The sequence below is a fragment of the Salvelinus namaycush genome, chromosome 5 (genome assembly GCF_016432855.1).
Source record: "Salvelinus namaycush isolate Seneca chromosome 5, SaNama_1.0, whole genome shotgun sequence".
In the NCBI taxonomy this organism is placed as follows: Eukaryota; Metazoa; Chordata; class Actinopteri; order Salmoniformes; family Salmonidae; genus Salvelinus; species Salvelinus namaycush.
Genome location: NC_052311.1, coordinates 28,161,002 through 28,176,233, shown reverse-complemented (window position 1 = coordinate 28,176,233; position 15,232 = coordinate 28,161,002). Strand labels below are relative to the sequence as shown.

At 44.9% G+C, this 15,232-nt stretch overlaps 1 protein-coding gene across 3 annotated transcripts in view; it reads right to left on the bottom strand.

The window, feature by feature from the left end:
- The window catches only part of LOC120048146 (ensconsin-like), a 37,982-nt gene that overhangs the window by 13,016 nt on the left and 9,734 nt on the right, over positions 1 to 15,232 (bottom strand). Inside the window, exons 2-10 of one of the 3 annotated variants that reach the window (XM_038993881.1) lie at positions 9,863 to 9,985; positions 9,154 to 9,234; positions 8,613 to 8,776; positions 7,672 to 7,780; positions 6,783 to 6,869; positions 5,896 to 6,003; positions 4,927 to 5,037; positions 4,240 to 4,338; positions 1,348 to 1,473 (exon numbers count right to left, since the gene is read on the bottom strand). In XM_038993881.1, coding sequence (XP_038849809.1) covers positions 1,348 to 1,473; positions 4,240 to 4,338; positions 4,927 to 5,037; positions 5,896 to 6,003; positions 6,783 to 6,869; positions 7,672 to 7,780; positions 8,613 to 8,776; positions 9,154 to 9,234; positions 9,863 to 9,985 — 1,008 coding nt within the window. The remainder of the gene's footprint in view (positions 1 to 1,347; positions 1,474 to 4,239; positions 4,339 to 4,926; positions 5,038 to 5,895; positions 6,004 to 6,782; positions 6,870 to 7,671; positions 7,781 to 8,612; positions 8,777 to 9,153; positions 9,235 to 9,862; positions 9,986 to 15,232) is intronic. The other 2 variants (XM_038993883.1, XM_038993884.1) reach the window with 2 other exon arrangements.

Genomic DNA, 15,232 nt, shown 5'->3' with positions numbered 1-15,232 from the left:
GGTAATCCGGAGGCCCAGGGATCTCTCTCAACCTGCCAGTCCCTACTCCCAGATATGCTCTGTAACTCATCCTGATAGGTTACTGAATGAGCAGTAGTAGAGATAAAGGATGCGCTGTTGAAATTAACGCTCCCTGTCCATAAACTGTCACTGGTGCGTCATGTTTCTGGGGGCTATAATTATTAGCGGGGAGGGAATCCATACCAGCTAACGTGTCTCAATGGGTTGTCGATACGCACTGCACAGCTGTCAAATCAGCACCTCGTTACGACACTATGCGGCACATGGCAGGCCAACCAGGCCACTCAACCATGTTCAACCAGCCATCTCCGAGGATAGGGTTAATGGGTTCAGCCCAGGTAATGTGATCAGGGGGTTAAGTCCATTAGGTAAGTGGAGGAAGAGCCTCTAGATAGGGGTCATTTGATCCCTAAGTAGTATGGAAGACATCTCATAGCTTCTGCACTTCCTCATGGTGACGTATTCCCATGACAGCACATTCGATATTAACAAATAGAGTTAAAATCACCAGTGTAGCAAGTCAACGGAAGTCAATGATCTGGGCTGAACTACCTTTAGGTCAAATGAGTAAGACCAGCTGAACTGTGCATTCTGTAACAGGTATTCCACAGGCAGTGTACTAATAGAATAGAGTGGTAACACCGGGATTGGAGCAGAAGCTCCTCTAGGCAAGTCCCCAGCTCCTTGGGATCATTACTAGTTACCAGCACACAACCACCACAACACTCATTCTCTCTCACGCAACCAGCACTGGGCCCACAAGAAAGCAGCTTAGTGCAAAGCCTCCAGCATGGACCCTGTTCCCCAGGGCTCCATCCTCAGACAATTGTGTCTGAGCTGAGTGCATGTGAGCAGTGCCTGTGTGTGTGTGGCACCAATCTACATATGTATACACAACCTTGTGATCACAAGTGTACTTTTACTGTAAAGCAAGTTTTGTACCACTAAGCAAGCAGGGCCCCTCAACATCGAAATCGCAGGACTATAGCCTTCAGCCACCACTGTACATCAACCACCACCAAAAACAACAAGGGGCCACAGTTTGCTTCAAAGGATTTGCCTAGCCAGCAGCAGGGGCCTGGGCTAGAGATATATTTCTATACATCTAGTGACATAATAGGGTCCTGGGGTGGGGGGAGATCTGGGTGTTTTATAGCTATTAGGTAATGATGTAACGGGGCAGGGGTGTGGATTTCGGGCTATTATCGTATACTGTAGCTGGTGATATAATGGAGGCCAGAAGCAGAGTTGGGGTGGGGGGGGGGGGGTCCCTGTGCGTTGCTGAGTCCCTCAAGCTCTACAGGGGGTCTCCTCTGTGGGGGTTACCTGGGGCATCGCCTCCTTCGGCCGACAGGGCAGCGGTGCTCTTGCTCCTAGCTAGTGAGGCCTGGGTGGGGGTGAGCAGGCGACTGAGGAACGCTCCGTCCACGGGGCTCGCCAGGGGCTTGCGAGCTACACGGCCAGAATGAGCAGAACCCCCCCAAAAATGAAGGAGCCAAAACAAGAAAAAGAAGGAGGCGAGAGGAGGAGAGGGGGGGGTGAGGGTCAACACAAAGAAAGGGGCGGAATGGGGTTTTGGGGGGGGTCACCATGTGATTTCCACTTGTAAAATGGAGAGAATAAACATAAGAAACCAAGCCCGTGTTGCAATAGTCTTGAATGGCTTCCCTGTGGAAACCTAGTCCTATCACCCATTCCACCCAGTGGTCATGAGGACAAGGAGACCAGGAAAGGAAGCCATGAAAAAGTATTGAGACAGACCCAGAGTGATTGTCGAGCAACTGAAGAGGACAACAAGTAAGGTACAATGAGATCAAATCAAGGTGTGTCCCTGGTGCAGAGGGGGTAAAAAGGGTGTTAGTGAGCTTAGTCCACAGATAGGAAAGGGGGTGTGCTATGGGGTAGATAGGGGGCAGGGAACATGGAGGTAAAGGCTCAACGTAAGAGTGCGCAAGCACTCTTAGGTTTCTACTGTACAGACTCAGTGCTTTGTTTTGGGAAGAACAAGAATTTAAAGTCAAATGGAAAATGCCAAACTAAGGCAGTAATTCTATGCCCTGCCCACTGCATTTGAAAAGACAGTGGTGTACCGATCACTTATGCACGTTATCAGGAGACAGTGAGTCTGACAGTAAAAACAGAGAGCTCTTGATCTCATGCAATGACGGAATACTGTTGGTTCCATTGGAATCCCAGTATCCTAGTTACAAAAGGATGAAAAACAAAGACAGAAAGGTAAAAGTAAAATGGGCTATAAGCGCTGTTTCCATTTTGGCACTTTGGATGAAGGGACTTCCATCGAGGCCTCCTTCAGGCTCCCTAACAGAGTGGACATCTTTTTCAGACAGACTAATATGTGAGGGGTAGAGTGGGCCAGCCCCTAAAAGCATGGAGCCAGCCCCTTCAACTGTCAGTCGCGGAGCTCCAGACTGATTAGAGGACAGGATAATTCAGGGAATATGGTTAGGAACGGTTGGGGATTGGTGAGTTTTCCCCTGTCTAGTTAATGAAGGGATCCAGCTTTTAAGGACAGACATAGATGTCTCGTTGTGGGATTCTTCTAACTCAGTATGAGACATTCAAAGATGATCTTATTGACTCAAACTGAAAGGCTGAAGGATATTTGAACAGTGCATTAAGTCTCACAAAACGTCACATCACTGAGAAACAATTTGCCCTGTAAATGAGATGCGTATTTTATTTCTCCCCAACGCAGTTAAGCCAAAACCACGTCCCGTTATTCAGAGGAGCGTTCTACTACGCTCCCATTGGCTAGCTAGCGGTGTCTCACTCACAAGCGACCAGCGCAGAGACAGTGACCTTCCAAGTTAAGGATGGAAAGTGTAATTTAACAATTAGCTGACTACCATAATGCAGGCCTATTATCATCATCACGATGTTTGGTAACATTTGCCCATGTATTTATTTTCAGAGTTTCAATGGGTTGTAAAAATGTCTCAGAACTCTGCTGAATTCCATCAATTTCAGGTCAGCAAAATTAACCTAGGCTAATTAACGTTACTAGCTCAGTATTTGAAGTTATATTATCATAAGTAGTCTATCATTTGAAAGCGTATGCTTACTATTCATAATTCCTCAAATATTTATTAGCTAAATCATTCAGTCGAATACGCTATGCTACAGCTATTGAATCGGTCTGAGCGTTAAGGGACGCAAACGGCTAGCTCGGTCCACGACATTATTTTAGTATATTTTTCAATCTTGAAAATACAAGGGCAAACGTTATTAATCAGTGACTGAAATTTTGCACTACAAAGATATTCACTTCCGGACTTGGAGAGCGCTCAAAGCGTTGTTGAACACCCCTCTGAATAACGGGGCATGGTTTTGGCTTAACTGCGTTGGGGGAAAAGAAAGAACGCAAATGAGATAGTTACTTTGAAGAACGACCTCAATTCATATACAGTATGGTCGGATGGAGTGAGATATGGTTAACACATAGGCATACAACACATTTAGTAGTAGTAGCACAGCATTTCAACGAGTCAGTGGCCATGCCAGTGCTCTCGACACACTAGCTACAGTGGGATGGCACTGACATACACCGCTGGGGCACAAGACCACACGTGTCAAATCCTTTGCTTACATACGTCATCTGCAGGGAAAACAACAAACCCATTGTGACAAACAAAACGTTGTGTTAGTCAGGAGCACAAAGGAGGTATTTCTGGTTTATAGCAGCTCCGATGAGAGAGAGAGGTTAAGACAAGATTATCTGGGAGCGAAACACAGCGGTGAGCAACAATATAGGAGGGATCTGTTCGAGAAAGACAAAGGAGTGGGGTGAGTTAGCGACACGAGGACCAGAGAGCCCCTGGACAAGACCAGGGATAGACGGAGACACAGGAGTTGGGCGGTAGGTTAGAGGCTGTCGAGAGGCAGACAGACAAGTGTGTGCGGTGTTGGCTGGAAAAGAGCACACGTGTAGAGAGGGGCAAAGAGTGGAGGAAAATGGGAGAAGGCTGGTTTGGAAGTTGAAGCACTAGGCTGCTGCACTTCACAATCACAGCACGACAACAGTAGCGGCAACTGGCTACACCTCCCCAGCTGGCGCATACAAATCACCGCTAGGAGCTGAACATTAGCGAACTGAGTTAAAAGACAAAATGTCTGCGGAGATGCGTGCTTGTTATTACAAAAAGAGGCCCGAGCGATGCAGACAACGACGAGAATATAAAATAGGTACATGCTAGCCACCTTGGTCGTCCGTCGTCCCCTTGTCGAGCTTGGAGGGGGTTTGCGTTCTGCCCCCTCCCGCTCGTGTAAGGGAGGAGCTTCTCTTCTTCAGGGAGGGTCCTACAGACAGGAGAGTGGGGTTACAGCCTATCAGGGACAGAGGGGGCGGGTCAAGCTCCCCTAAAAGTCCTCAAGAACCACATGAATGTTATTTAGCATTATTTTGTTCTCATTACAGTACAAATCAATTGGCCTTAAAGTCCATGTTAGTAGGACTGTGTGGCTAAATTGCACTGTATGTTCCATGTGAGCAGAAGGAACACAGCCATTGCACTGGTCATAATCTGGTTACTGGCGCGCTCTTGGTAGAGAGCTACATGTCGTCTAGCACCACAGTAGTCCATGGTGTTAGCCTGCATCGATCAACTAATCAGTCCCAAGAAAACATTCATCTAGATCTGAGAAACATGCAAAAAACTAAAACACTTTCAAAGACTAGGTCAATTATCTTAAATATCTTCAGGCACTCGTTTACTGTGCTGAAAGAGGGCCTTCCCAGTGGGCACAGGTTGAATCAACGTGGAATAGGCGCCGGATTGCCGTCTTTGCCCAGTGGGTTGGAAGGAGCCTCAGAGCCACACCAGGCAATGGTTGCTCAGACCTATTAGAGGGAGTGTAGAGCATGTAAAGGAGGGCCTTAATATGCACCTGTCTGTTCCACCTGAAGCTTTTTCCTGCCTTCCTTATTGGGCTGAGTGTATAGATCGATTTTGTCGTTTCTAGGCAACCGGTTCAATGATGAACTCCTCACACGAGCACCTGAGAGACAACGAGTAGACACCCAGGGTGAAACAGTGACACAGCCATTTCTCTTTCCGTCTCCTTCACAATAACAGTCATAGGAACATTGTTGTAGTTGGTCTTAGCAATTTGTCCCTTCTACTTAAGAGGGACATAAACACTGAAATATTGCTGCAGTTGGTCTTACAATTCCCATCATCCTACCACAGGAAGGCCCAAGGTCACAGGGATTGCTATTACAAAAGAAATGTGCCGACATTCTCAGAATGTGTTCCTAACCCTGGTGAAAAAGGAAACAGGCTAGTGGAATTTGACACAGAGACAGGTTAAGGAGGAGAGAAATCAACAATATCAGAGAGCGAGAGAGGACAGACAACATTGTGAGTATCTTGGCAACGGTGGAGGAAAAGGAAGCTGTGGAGAGAGAACGATTGGACCTAGAATGATTCTTCTTCTCAGAGGTGGTCAGAAACAATGCAATTCCCTGTGAATCAAACCAGGATGAATTGCATTAGCAAGGTACAGTACAAAGACTACCGAAGAGGATAGAAGAGTTCACAAATGAGTCACTGATGCTTTGGGGCAACTCCTTATGATTCATTGACACTTCACTGTCACAAAATGCACTACAAAACTGAAGGTGAACAGTAAATGGAATCACAAGTTCATGCTGGGTTGATCATTGGTTGAGATCAGAGACAGCGAGCCAAGGCATTGGTTTACCAGTCTCTTAATGTTCCGCTGATTGGCTTGTCACTCAGCTCCTGGACACGGGAAGGAGAGGGTCAACACAGTGACAATAACAGTGACAGTGGGCTGAGACGGTGGCTGGGTGGAGGGTAGGATGGAAAGCAGGAGGGTGAGAAGGGGACTTACTTTTGTCGGGAGAGTTGATGAGGGTGGCGGAGGAGGAGGACAGGCGCTTGTTAATGCCAGCCTCAGACAGCTGTTTCAGGTTCATGGTGGAAGTGGAGCGCTTGTCAACTAAGGGGTGGAGGGAGAGACAGACAGGAAGGGAGGGAGGGGGTTATACAGGAGACTGACCAATGGGAGACTGGGAGAAGGGGAAAGGACATGGAGGGAGGGGGTGGAGGACAGGGTTCTGCAGAGTCCTAATGACCTGCAACCAACATTCAACACTCATTTAGTCTCAATTCTTGGGCATACTACACCGGTAGGGTCCATGTATAAAACAAACATTGAACTAAGGCACTACTGAATATAATACATTTTCATAACAGAACAAGTAGCAGACCAAAGCCATTCCAGTTCATAGGCAGGCACAGCAGTTAGTGATAAGAGTTGAAAAGCCAGAAGAAAAAAAATCCACGGAATAGATACCACAGGTGAACAGTCAAGAGATCAACATTAGTTGGCACAGGTGTTAAACAGTCAACAGCAGTGCTGCTCAGAGAGCTGAACCTCCATGTGACACCTCATCTGGAAGTGCTTCAAAGTGAGTGAGAGAGTAAAGAAAACGAGGAAGTCCAAAGGCTTGTGGGACAGAAGTGACAGTGAAGTTGCCCATACATGCTGATCTAAGGTCAGCCTTGCATTTTACCCACTAATGGTTAATGTCAGGATTGGGGGAGGGTAAGCTGATCCTAGACCTGTGCATACAAGCAACATCAACCCATCCTTGGGAGAACAAGGAAGATATTAGTGAGGCAGTGAGTGAGTAAGATAAGGGCTGGTGGTTAACATAACAGTGCCAGTTTATGCTGCTTTGCTGTGGGTACAGTACAGGTATCAACCAGTTTAACCTGCACTTTGTGTCCTGGGGGGCTTTTCTGGAGACGCGGGGGAGATTACTATAGCTACTGGAGAGGCGGCGCCTGCGTCAGGGTCTCCTGTGGGGGGGGGAAAGAGGCTCTCAGGGGGAGACAGGAGCAGACACATACCGCCCACAGGGGCAGTGTTGAGGAGGAGGAAAAGGGCTGGCTGACAATCAGTAGATTTCCATCTCTGACAGTCAGCGCCCACAACACAGCTGCTAGGAAACAAGCTCACATAAGACTCGGATGAGGCTCTTTGGGATCAGACCACATAAGGGTCAAATGGCCTGATGCGACATTTTTTTGACCTATAATATGAACATTGGTTTTATGAAGTATGGTCCGGATTCCCTTACACAGATTAAGCCTAATCCTCGACTAAGAGCTTTCAAATTGAGATTCTCTTGGATTATACTTTATGTCCAGGACTAGGCTTAATCTGTGTGTGGGAAACAGCCCCTATATGATTATGAACAATAAATTAAAGAAAAACATGGTTTGAGATATAGTATAGCAGCTATGCTATTGCTCACTGCACATTAAGAGTATGCTCCATACATAATTATTTTTAAAGGCATTCAGACTTCAAAAGAAAAACATAGAAAATGTTGAGAAATGTCATTAAGCGAGCCTTGGACATACGCAGAACATATACCGATGCGTAATCAACATAACTCCAGCTGACAGCAAACCAATAACGAGCCAGTCACTCTGAGGATGAGTCAGCAAGTTTTAACAGACCTGTGTTTTTCAGCGTCCGCTGTCAGACAAACAGGAAACCATAAATCCTTACACACATGCATGAGTCCTATACACTTAGCAGTCCTATCCATATGGTATATAGCAGAGTGGAATGGTACGGAGGAGGATTCCTTACCGGATCGGTTGTCTGATTCTGAGAGTCCTCCCCAAGACCACCTCTTCTGCCTCTGCTCCACTCTCTGGCTGCGCTCCAGGGTCCGCCGCATCACCGCCTCATAGTGCTCCTGCAGCACACAGAGGGAGAGAGAGAAGGGGAGAGAGAGGGGGAAAGGAGAAGAGAGGGGGGGGGGGGGGGGGGGGGGGGTGGAGGAATGCAAAGTCATTCACATGACAAAGTAATACTCTGGGTCTCCCAAACCCAAATAAACAGGGTCAAAGGGATAATGGTGACAATATGAGCCTACGTCCCAGAATGAGGTGAGTCGGTAACTCAAAGAGAAATGCTGTTTTCAGTCTGACAATAACAGATCACTACAATATGATCATAGTGAAACAAGAGGGGGTGATGACAACGTTAGATAATGTGATATTAGATGAAGCAAAGAATAATATCCCTGTAATGTTTTAAACGATTCAGTCTTTCATATTGAATACCAACACTACATTGTTCTGGGGTGGTAGTTGCATTTGTCTGCTTAGCAGTGGTGCAAAGCAACAGGTCACTAGTGCCAATCAGGCTGGAATAAGAACACTGAGGGAATGAGTTTCCTGCAGCAGACGCCAATTAAAAGAAGCAAAAACAGGAGATGGTTTCATTCATAACAAGTTGTTCACTCATGCTCTAACAGAGACATAGCATTAACTCTGCCAATTAGGCTACACCATAAAATCCCATGAACCTGAGCAGTGAAAATAGTCAACTCGTGATAGCTGCACATCTGATTAGTCGCTGCAGTTCATCCGTCCCAATTCAAATACATTATTTTCGCTTACTGTGGATGTCGACATGCTCCAGTTTAGTGCACACATTTACGCCATTGACAACACAAATAGTCTACAAAACAAGAGCTGTATCTGTAGCGCCACCCTGGTGTTGAGGACCCCAGGGACCCGTACCTTCTCTTCCTCCTGTTTCTGCTTCCTTTTCTCCTCCACAGCCGAGCGTCTCTGCTCCTCCTTCCTGCGCTGCTCGTCCAGCTTCTTCTGGCGCTCCTCCATCTGACGCGCCACCTGCAGCTTGGCCTTATGCTCTCTCTCCAGGATCTGAGAGTCCTTCGCAGCTGGATAGGCGTGTGTGTGTTTAGGTGTGGCATGTGTGCGCGCGCAGTGTGAAGAGAAAAAGGGAAAACACATTGGTTTGTTTACTTTGTGACCAGCCCAGTGGTCAAAATCATCACCCAATTAAATCTCCCAGTAAAGTTCCACTATATAGAAGGCATTTCCTGTCTTAACAGGAACTTGTAGTGTATACACTTGTGTATGTTGCTAATCCAATGAGTAGATAAGGAATGAAATGGTCAGGGTCAGAGACTGGGCCCATTAAAGAGAATGGTGTATAGGCCGGACTCCTGAGACCTTAGCTAATAGCTAGTAGAACGTGTTGATGGACTATGACCAACCCATAGAAATGGACCCACCATTCAGACTGAGCTCTTACCTTGCTGCCTATCGGCCTCCTCTCGTCTCTCTTTTGCCACTCGAAGCCGGTCGTCTATCCTTAGTGCAGCACCATCAATGACTGCATGCACACAGAGATGCACATAAGTGTGTACACACACACACAGTGGAAATAGTGTGGGCATGGGCAGAAAATCAGCGGTGGATTATGATGTGCTGCAGGGTCACCGTGAGTTAATCACTTGACAGGCAGATGTGCTCATCATGAATGACATTAATGCCCTTTGAGTCATCACCTTATTACTGCAACAGTTGACAGCACTGTTTATGCGGCATTAAGCCACAATGACATGGCGGTGTGACGTGTGAGTGATAAGTGTCACTCATTATAACCCAGGTAACAAGACACTGAGATGTGTAGTTAAAAGCCTGTATGAAATAAGGAATATATATAAATAAAAGCCTGTGGCTACTTGGCAATGAATTACAGGTAGGCCTAATTTATGACTACTGAGCCATCGTCATGTTTACCACATGGTTAATGACATCAAATATTAGCTAAGCCTCCACACTGGAACTCTGGCATAGGCTATGGGAGAGACATACGAGTTGTTCTGGTGGTGGGTGTGTATTCGTTTGTGTAGGCCTAAGCTATAGGTATGCATAATATATGCATATGAATGTACCCTGTTTGTTTGTTTGTTTGTGTGTGACAATGCAGATGCAGCAGGCTGGGGATATTTTGTTACCTGGCCGGGGAGACTTCGCTGCAGTAGTGTTGGATGGTGCGTTTGCTGTTGCAGGGGATACAGGCACTGGGCTGTTCCCTGCTAGGCTGCGCCGCTCCTCTGCCTGCACCTGCGCAGATGCAGCTAAAGACACAAAGAGAGAGAAAGTCAGGTCACGCTGTCTAGAATAGCATGATGAAATGTCTAATGAAATGAAAATGCCTTTGGAATAACAAGCTGCTGAGCAGTCTAGAGCAGGTGGTTCTCTGTGCTCTGTTTGTCCTCCATAGGAATGCATGTTCTAGAGAGATCCAGAGGAATTAAAGCTACAGAACAATCCAGCCTCCCCCTGCCCCCTCTCATCAACGGTCAGCCAGGCTGCTGTGCACTGGGCTCTGTGAAACTCTCGAAACACCCAGTTCCCAGCATTCAAGTGACCACCCTATGCAGACATCCCTGGATTTTAATCGATCAGTCAGATGAGGAACACTTTAGTGTAGGGGTAAGGGTTAAATGTTGGTTTCAGACTTGGGCAAATGACTAAAAAACATTGAGGCCTAGACCTCCATAGGGCACATCAGAGAGCCCCACTCAGCATGGCCAAAATGGCTCCATTCAAAGTTGTAACCTATTGCTAGAGGGGCCTCTATATTAAGCCTATCACGGCAGCCAAGGCACTAGGCCGGCAGGGAGGAAACGGAGAGAGGGAAGAGAACGTGATCAACAGCTCTGAGCCCTGGTAGCAGCTCTTTCCTCGTCCCCAGTACGTGAAAATGTGTGTGCGCATGTGTGTGTCAGCAGTGGTGGAAAAAGTACCCAATTGTCATACTTGAGTAAAAGTAAAAAGATACCTTAATAGAAAATGACTTAAGCAAACCAGACGGCATTTACTTGCTTTTTTAAATTTACGGATAGCCAGGGGCACACGTCAACACTCAGATATCATTTACAAACAAAGCCTTTGTGTTTAGTGAGTCTGCCAGATCAGCGGTAGTAGGGATGACCAGGGATGTTCTCTTGATAAGTGTGTGAATTGGGCCATTTTCTGTCCCCCTAAGCATTTAAAATGTAACTTTTGGGTGTCAGGTAAAATGTATGGAGTAAAAAGTACATTCTTTTCTTTAGGAATGTAGTGAAGTACAGATACCCCAAAAACTCCTTAAATACAAATATTTCAAAGTGCTACCTAAGTAGATTACACCGCTGTGTTAGGAGCATTGTGAGACTGCTGACAGAGGGGTCATCATGTGATAGCACTCTGGCTGCTGATCAAGCTCAAGCCAATAGTCTGAAATAGCCTCCTGACTCCTGTCCTTCATGACCGCCACTGATAAGTGGAAGGACAGGTTGGAATTTTCAACTGCTGCTTCGGTGATGCTCTATCTGGTTAGATTAGAGATTGTGAAGGGAAGAATACAGGAAAGGAGACCACAAAAAAGGACCTTTCAGACTGTTGGAGAACAAAGTCAACACAAAACCAGTCCCCTCTCACTGCTCTTTATGATGTCACATGCAAACAATAATGTTAGTGCAACAGAAAGGAACCGTGATCCTTACTTCCCACAGCACCTCTGCCTCTCCCTACCTGTCTGCAATGAGACAGTAGGTGACAATAGGGGAGTGGTGGTGACGATGGCTCTCCTTACAAGAAGTGACACTGACAGTACACTGTGTTCACTGCCATGCTTTGTTTCAAACTGTTGTTTTCTGCTGAGTGGGATGACCGGGAGCGGGAGTGCATATTACAGAAAAGCTCATAAGGAGGAAGAGAATCTGCAGGAGAAAAAAAAAAAAATCAGCCGGATATGAACACAAAACAAAGGCAGGTTAACAGCGAGTGGAAACTCAATCAGGAACATAAAGGGGACTATAGAAGAGGATTATGTTACATCCCTTTAGCATTACATTAGCCCATATCAGTGTGGTTCTGGAGAGAACACCTCAAACAGTGACAGACAATGGAGCTCAAAGTTCAATGCTCCTCCACTCCCAATATTACTGGAATAGATGTGTATCTTTAGCCATTGGTCTTCACAGACTAGAGCAATAGGATGTAGTCAATAGGACAAAAAAAATAAACTCAACAGAATGACGCCAGAGGGGGATGGCTGCCGTTTTATGGGCTCCTAACCAATTGTGCTATTTTGTGTGCTTATCCGCATTTTTTTAACTTATTTTGTACATAATGTTGTTGTGAACGTCTCTTATGACCGAAAAGAGCTTCTGGAAATCAAAACAGCGATTACTCACCTCAACAAAGATTTTTTTTCTTTAATGAGACAGACGCTAAGGCTATAATGTTGCTCCCAGATGGGCCCAAATCCTAGGGATGCACGATATATCGGTAAGCACATCGGAATCGGACGATATTAGCTAAAAAAGCCAACATCGGCCCGATGTATAGTTTAACGCCAATGTGCAAAACCGATGTCAAAGCTGACGTGCATACCTATATAACGTAGGTAGATGACGTAGTGGCGCCATGAAAAATACAGCGCTACACAGAACAAAAGCAGAAAAATACTAAGCGTACACTTCCAACAACTAAACAAGTTCAAGTCGAGCATTCATTTGAAAGAGTAAGAAAATTTAAGCGAGACAACTCATAGGCGAAATCCATTAACTCCAAGATAATGGAATTCATTGCCCTTGAAAATCAACCGTTCGCTCTCGTGGATGATGTTGGCTTGCACCGACTTGTCGAGCACCGGTATACACTACCAAGTATGCGCCATTTTTCAGATGTTGCCCTACCGGAGTTACATAGTATTGTTGTAACGCACATCTATGAGCTACTTGTTATGGGTGTCACTGCTATTAGCTTCACAACTGACATTTGGACCAGCGATGTCAGCCCCATGAGCATGCTGAGTCTGACTGCACAGTGAGTCGACGAGGATTTCGTACTAAGGAAAGCCGTACTGCATGTTCAAGAATGTGCTGGTTCTCATACCGCTGCTGCCATTTCAATGGCATTGGAGAATTTTTTTGGAAACATGAACACTCCTAGCTCCATTCAAACAACCGACTCGAGAAATAAGCTCAACTGCGTCTGTAGCAGACGTGATACCCTCTGTCAAAACTGTCGACACATACCGTGGGGTTAAAACTTTCAAAAGTACTCTACAAGAGGCTGTAAAAAAGTGATTCGGTGGAATTCTCTCTGAGCCTCTGTACTGTGTCGCCACCATATTCGATGCTAGGTACAGGGACAACAGATCCAAAATTCATACAACCACTGCACAACAAAACATTTTCAAAAGCAATGAGGCTGATGCAACAGATCAGACAGTTTAGCTTAAAATGTTGATGAAGTTGTATTTCTTCATATTATAAGCTCAGAAATGTGTACATGGCTGTAGGCTACACGTGAAGGTTCCAAAATGCAATTAGCCAAAAACACTTATCAAAATCGCACCGCACGAGCGAGCAGTTTCATGTGACAGAGCTGAAAATACAAGTTAGAAATTAAGAAAAAAGGGGAGCTCTAAAGATGCAGCAACTAGCATGGGTTACTAATATGAGTAGGATTGTGCCTTTGGCTGCTGGACAATAAAATAATGTTGATTTGAAACATAGAACATGAGAGAAATGCTAGTTTCAAAGGCATGAAGTGTTTCTAAACGCATTCCCTCAACATTTCCATGGTCGTTTTCTGGCTAGTCTACTTTGAAACAAGACATGGTTCATAAAATGACAAAAACATCCAGGTTTTAAACAATTAAGTTAACCTGTTGAGGACAGAGGGCGCTGTTTTCACTTTGGGGGAAAATCGTGCCCAATTTAAACGGCCTCGTACTCAATTCTTGCTCGTACAATATGCATATTATTATTACTATTGGATAGAAAACACTCTCTAGTTTCTAAAACAGTTTGAATTATATCTGTGAGTAAAACAGAACTCATTTTGCAGCAAACTTCCTGACAGGAAGTGGAAAATCTGAAATCGATGCTCTGTTCTAGGGCCTGCCTATAAATGGGCTTCATATATATCAGTATACATGCACTTCATACGTCTTCCACTAGATGTCGACAGGCAGTGAGAGAAGAAATGGAGTGTATAACTTGATCTGGGGTCGAATAAAAGCTCTCGGCATGACGTGTCACCAGTTTCCTGTTTTCTGGAGCGCGCGTGAAGGGACCTGGTTTTGCCTTCTGAAAAGCTGCCGTTATAGACGACTAATATCTCCGGCTTTGATTTTATTTGATACATGTGACAATATCATCGTACAGTATGTTTTTTTCAATATAGTTTTATTAGATTATTAATTTATTCGGGACGTTAGGCGTGTTGCGTTGTGTGCCTTTGTTCAGGAAGGAGAGCTTAGCGCCACTTTGCTAGCTTTCCGTGCTAATTGACTGGAGAAGAGGACATTCTAAATCCAAACAACGATTGTTCTGGACAAAGGACCCCTTGTACAACATTCTGATGAAAGATCATCAAAAGTAGGACCCATTTTATGATGCTATTTCATATATCTGTCGAACATGTGAAATAGTCATTTGCGCCCAGATTTCGCTATATTTTTTTTTTTTTTACATTTTAGTCATTTAGCAGACGCTCTTATCCAGAGCGACTTACAGTAGAGTGCATACATTTTTATTACATTTACATTACATACTGAGACAAGGATATCCCTACCGGCCAAACCCTCCCTAACCCGGACGACGCTATGCCAATTGTGCGTCGCCCCTATAACTAAGCTGTATGTCGTAATGAAGTTATTTTTAGAATTCTAACACGGCGATTGCATTAAGAACTAGTGTATCTATCATTTCCTATACAACATGTATTTTCTAGTAACGTTTATGAATAGTTATTTGGTCAGAATAGTTGTGTCGTAACAATATCTGCACATTCTGGGAAAAAGATGCTACGTTAGCACAATGTATAACCACTGATTTCAGCTCTAAATATGCACATTTTCGAACAAAACATAAGTGTATGTATAACCTGATGTTATAGGACTGTCATCTGATGAAGGTTTATGAAGGTTAGTGAAAATTAATATATTTTGCTGGTTTATTCGCTATCGCTAACGTGCCTATTGCTATCGCTGACGTGTCTTGATGAATGAATGCGGTAGTGTGGTAGACTATTGTAGTAAGCTAATATAATGCTATATTGTGTTTTCGCTGTAAAACACTTAAAAAAATCGGAAATATTGGCTGGATTCACAAGATGTTTGTCTTTAATTTGCTGTACACCATCGATTTTTCAGAAATGTTTTATGATGAGTATTTAGGTATTTGACGTTGGTGTCTGTAATTACTCTGGCTGCTTCGGTTCTATTTCTGACGGTAGCTGTGATGGTAGCTGCAATGTAAAACTGATTTATACCTCAAATATGCACATTTTTCGAACAAAACATAGATTTATTGTATAACATG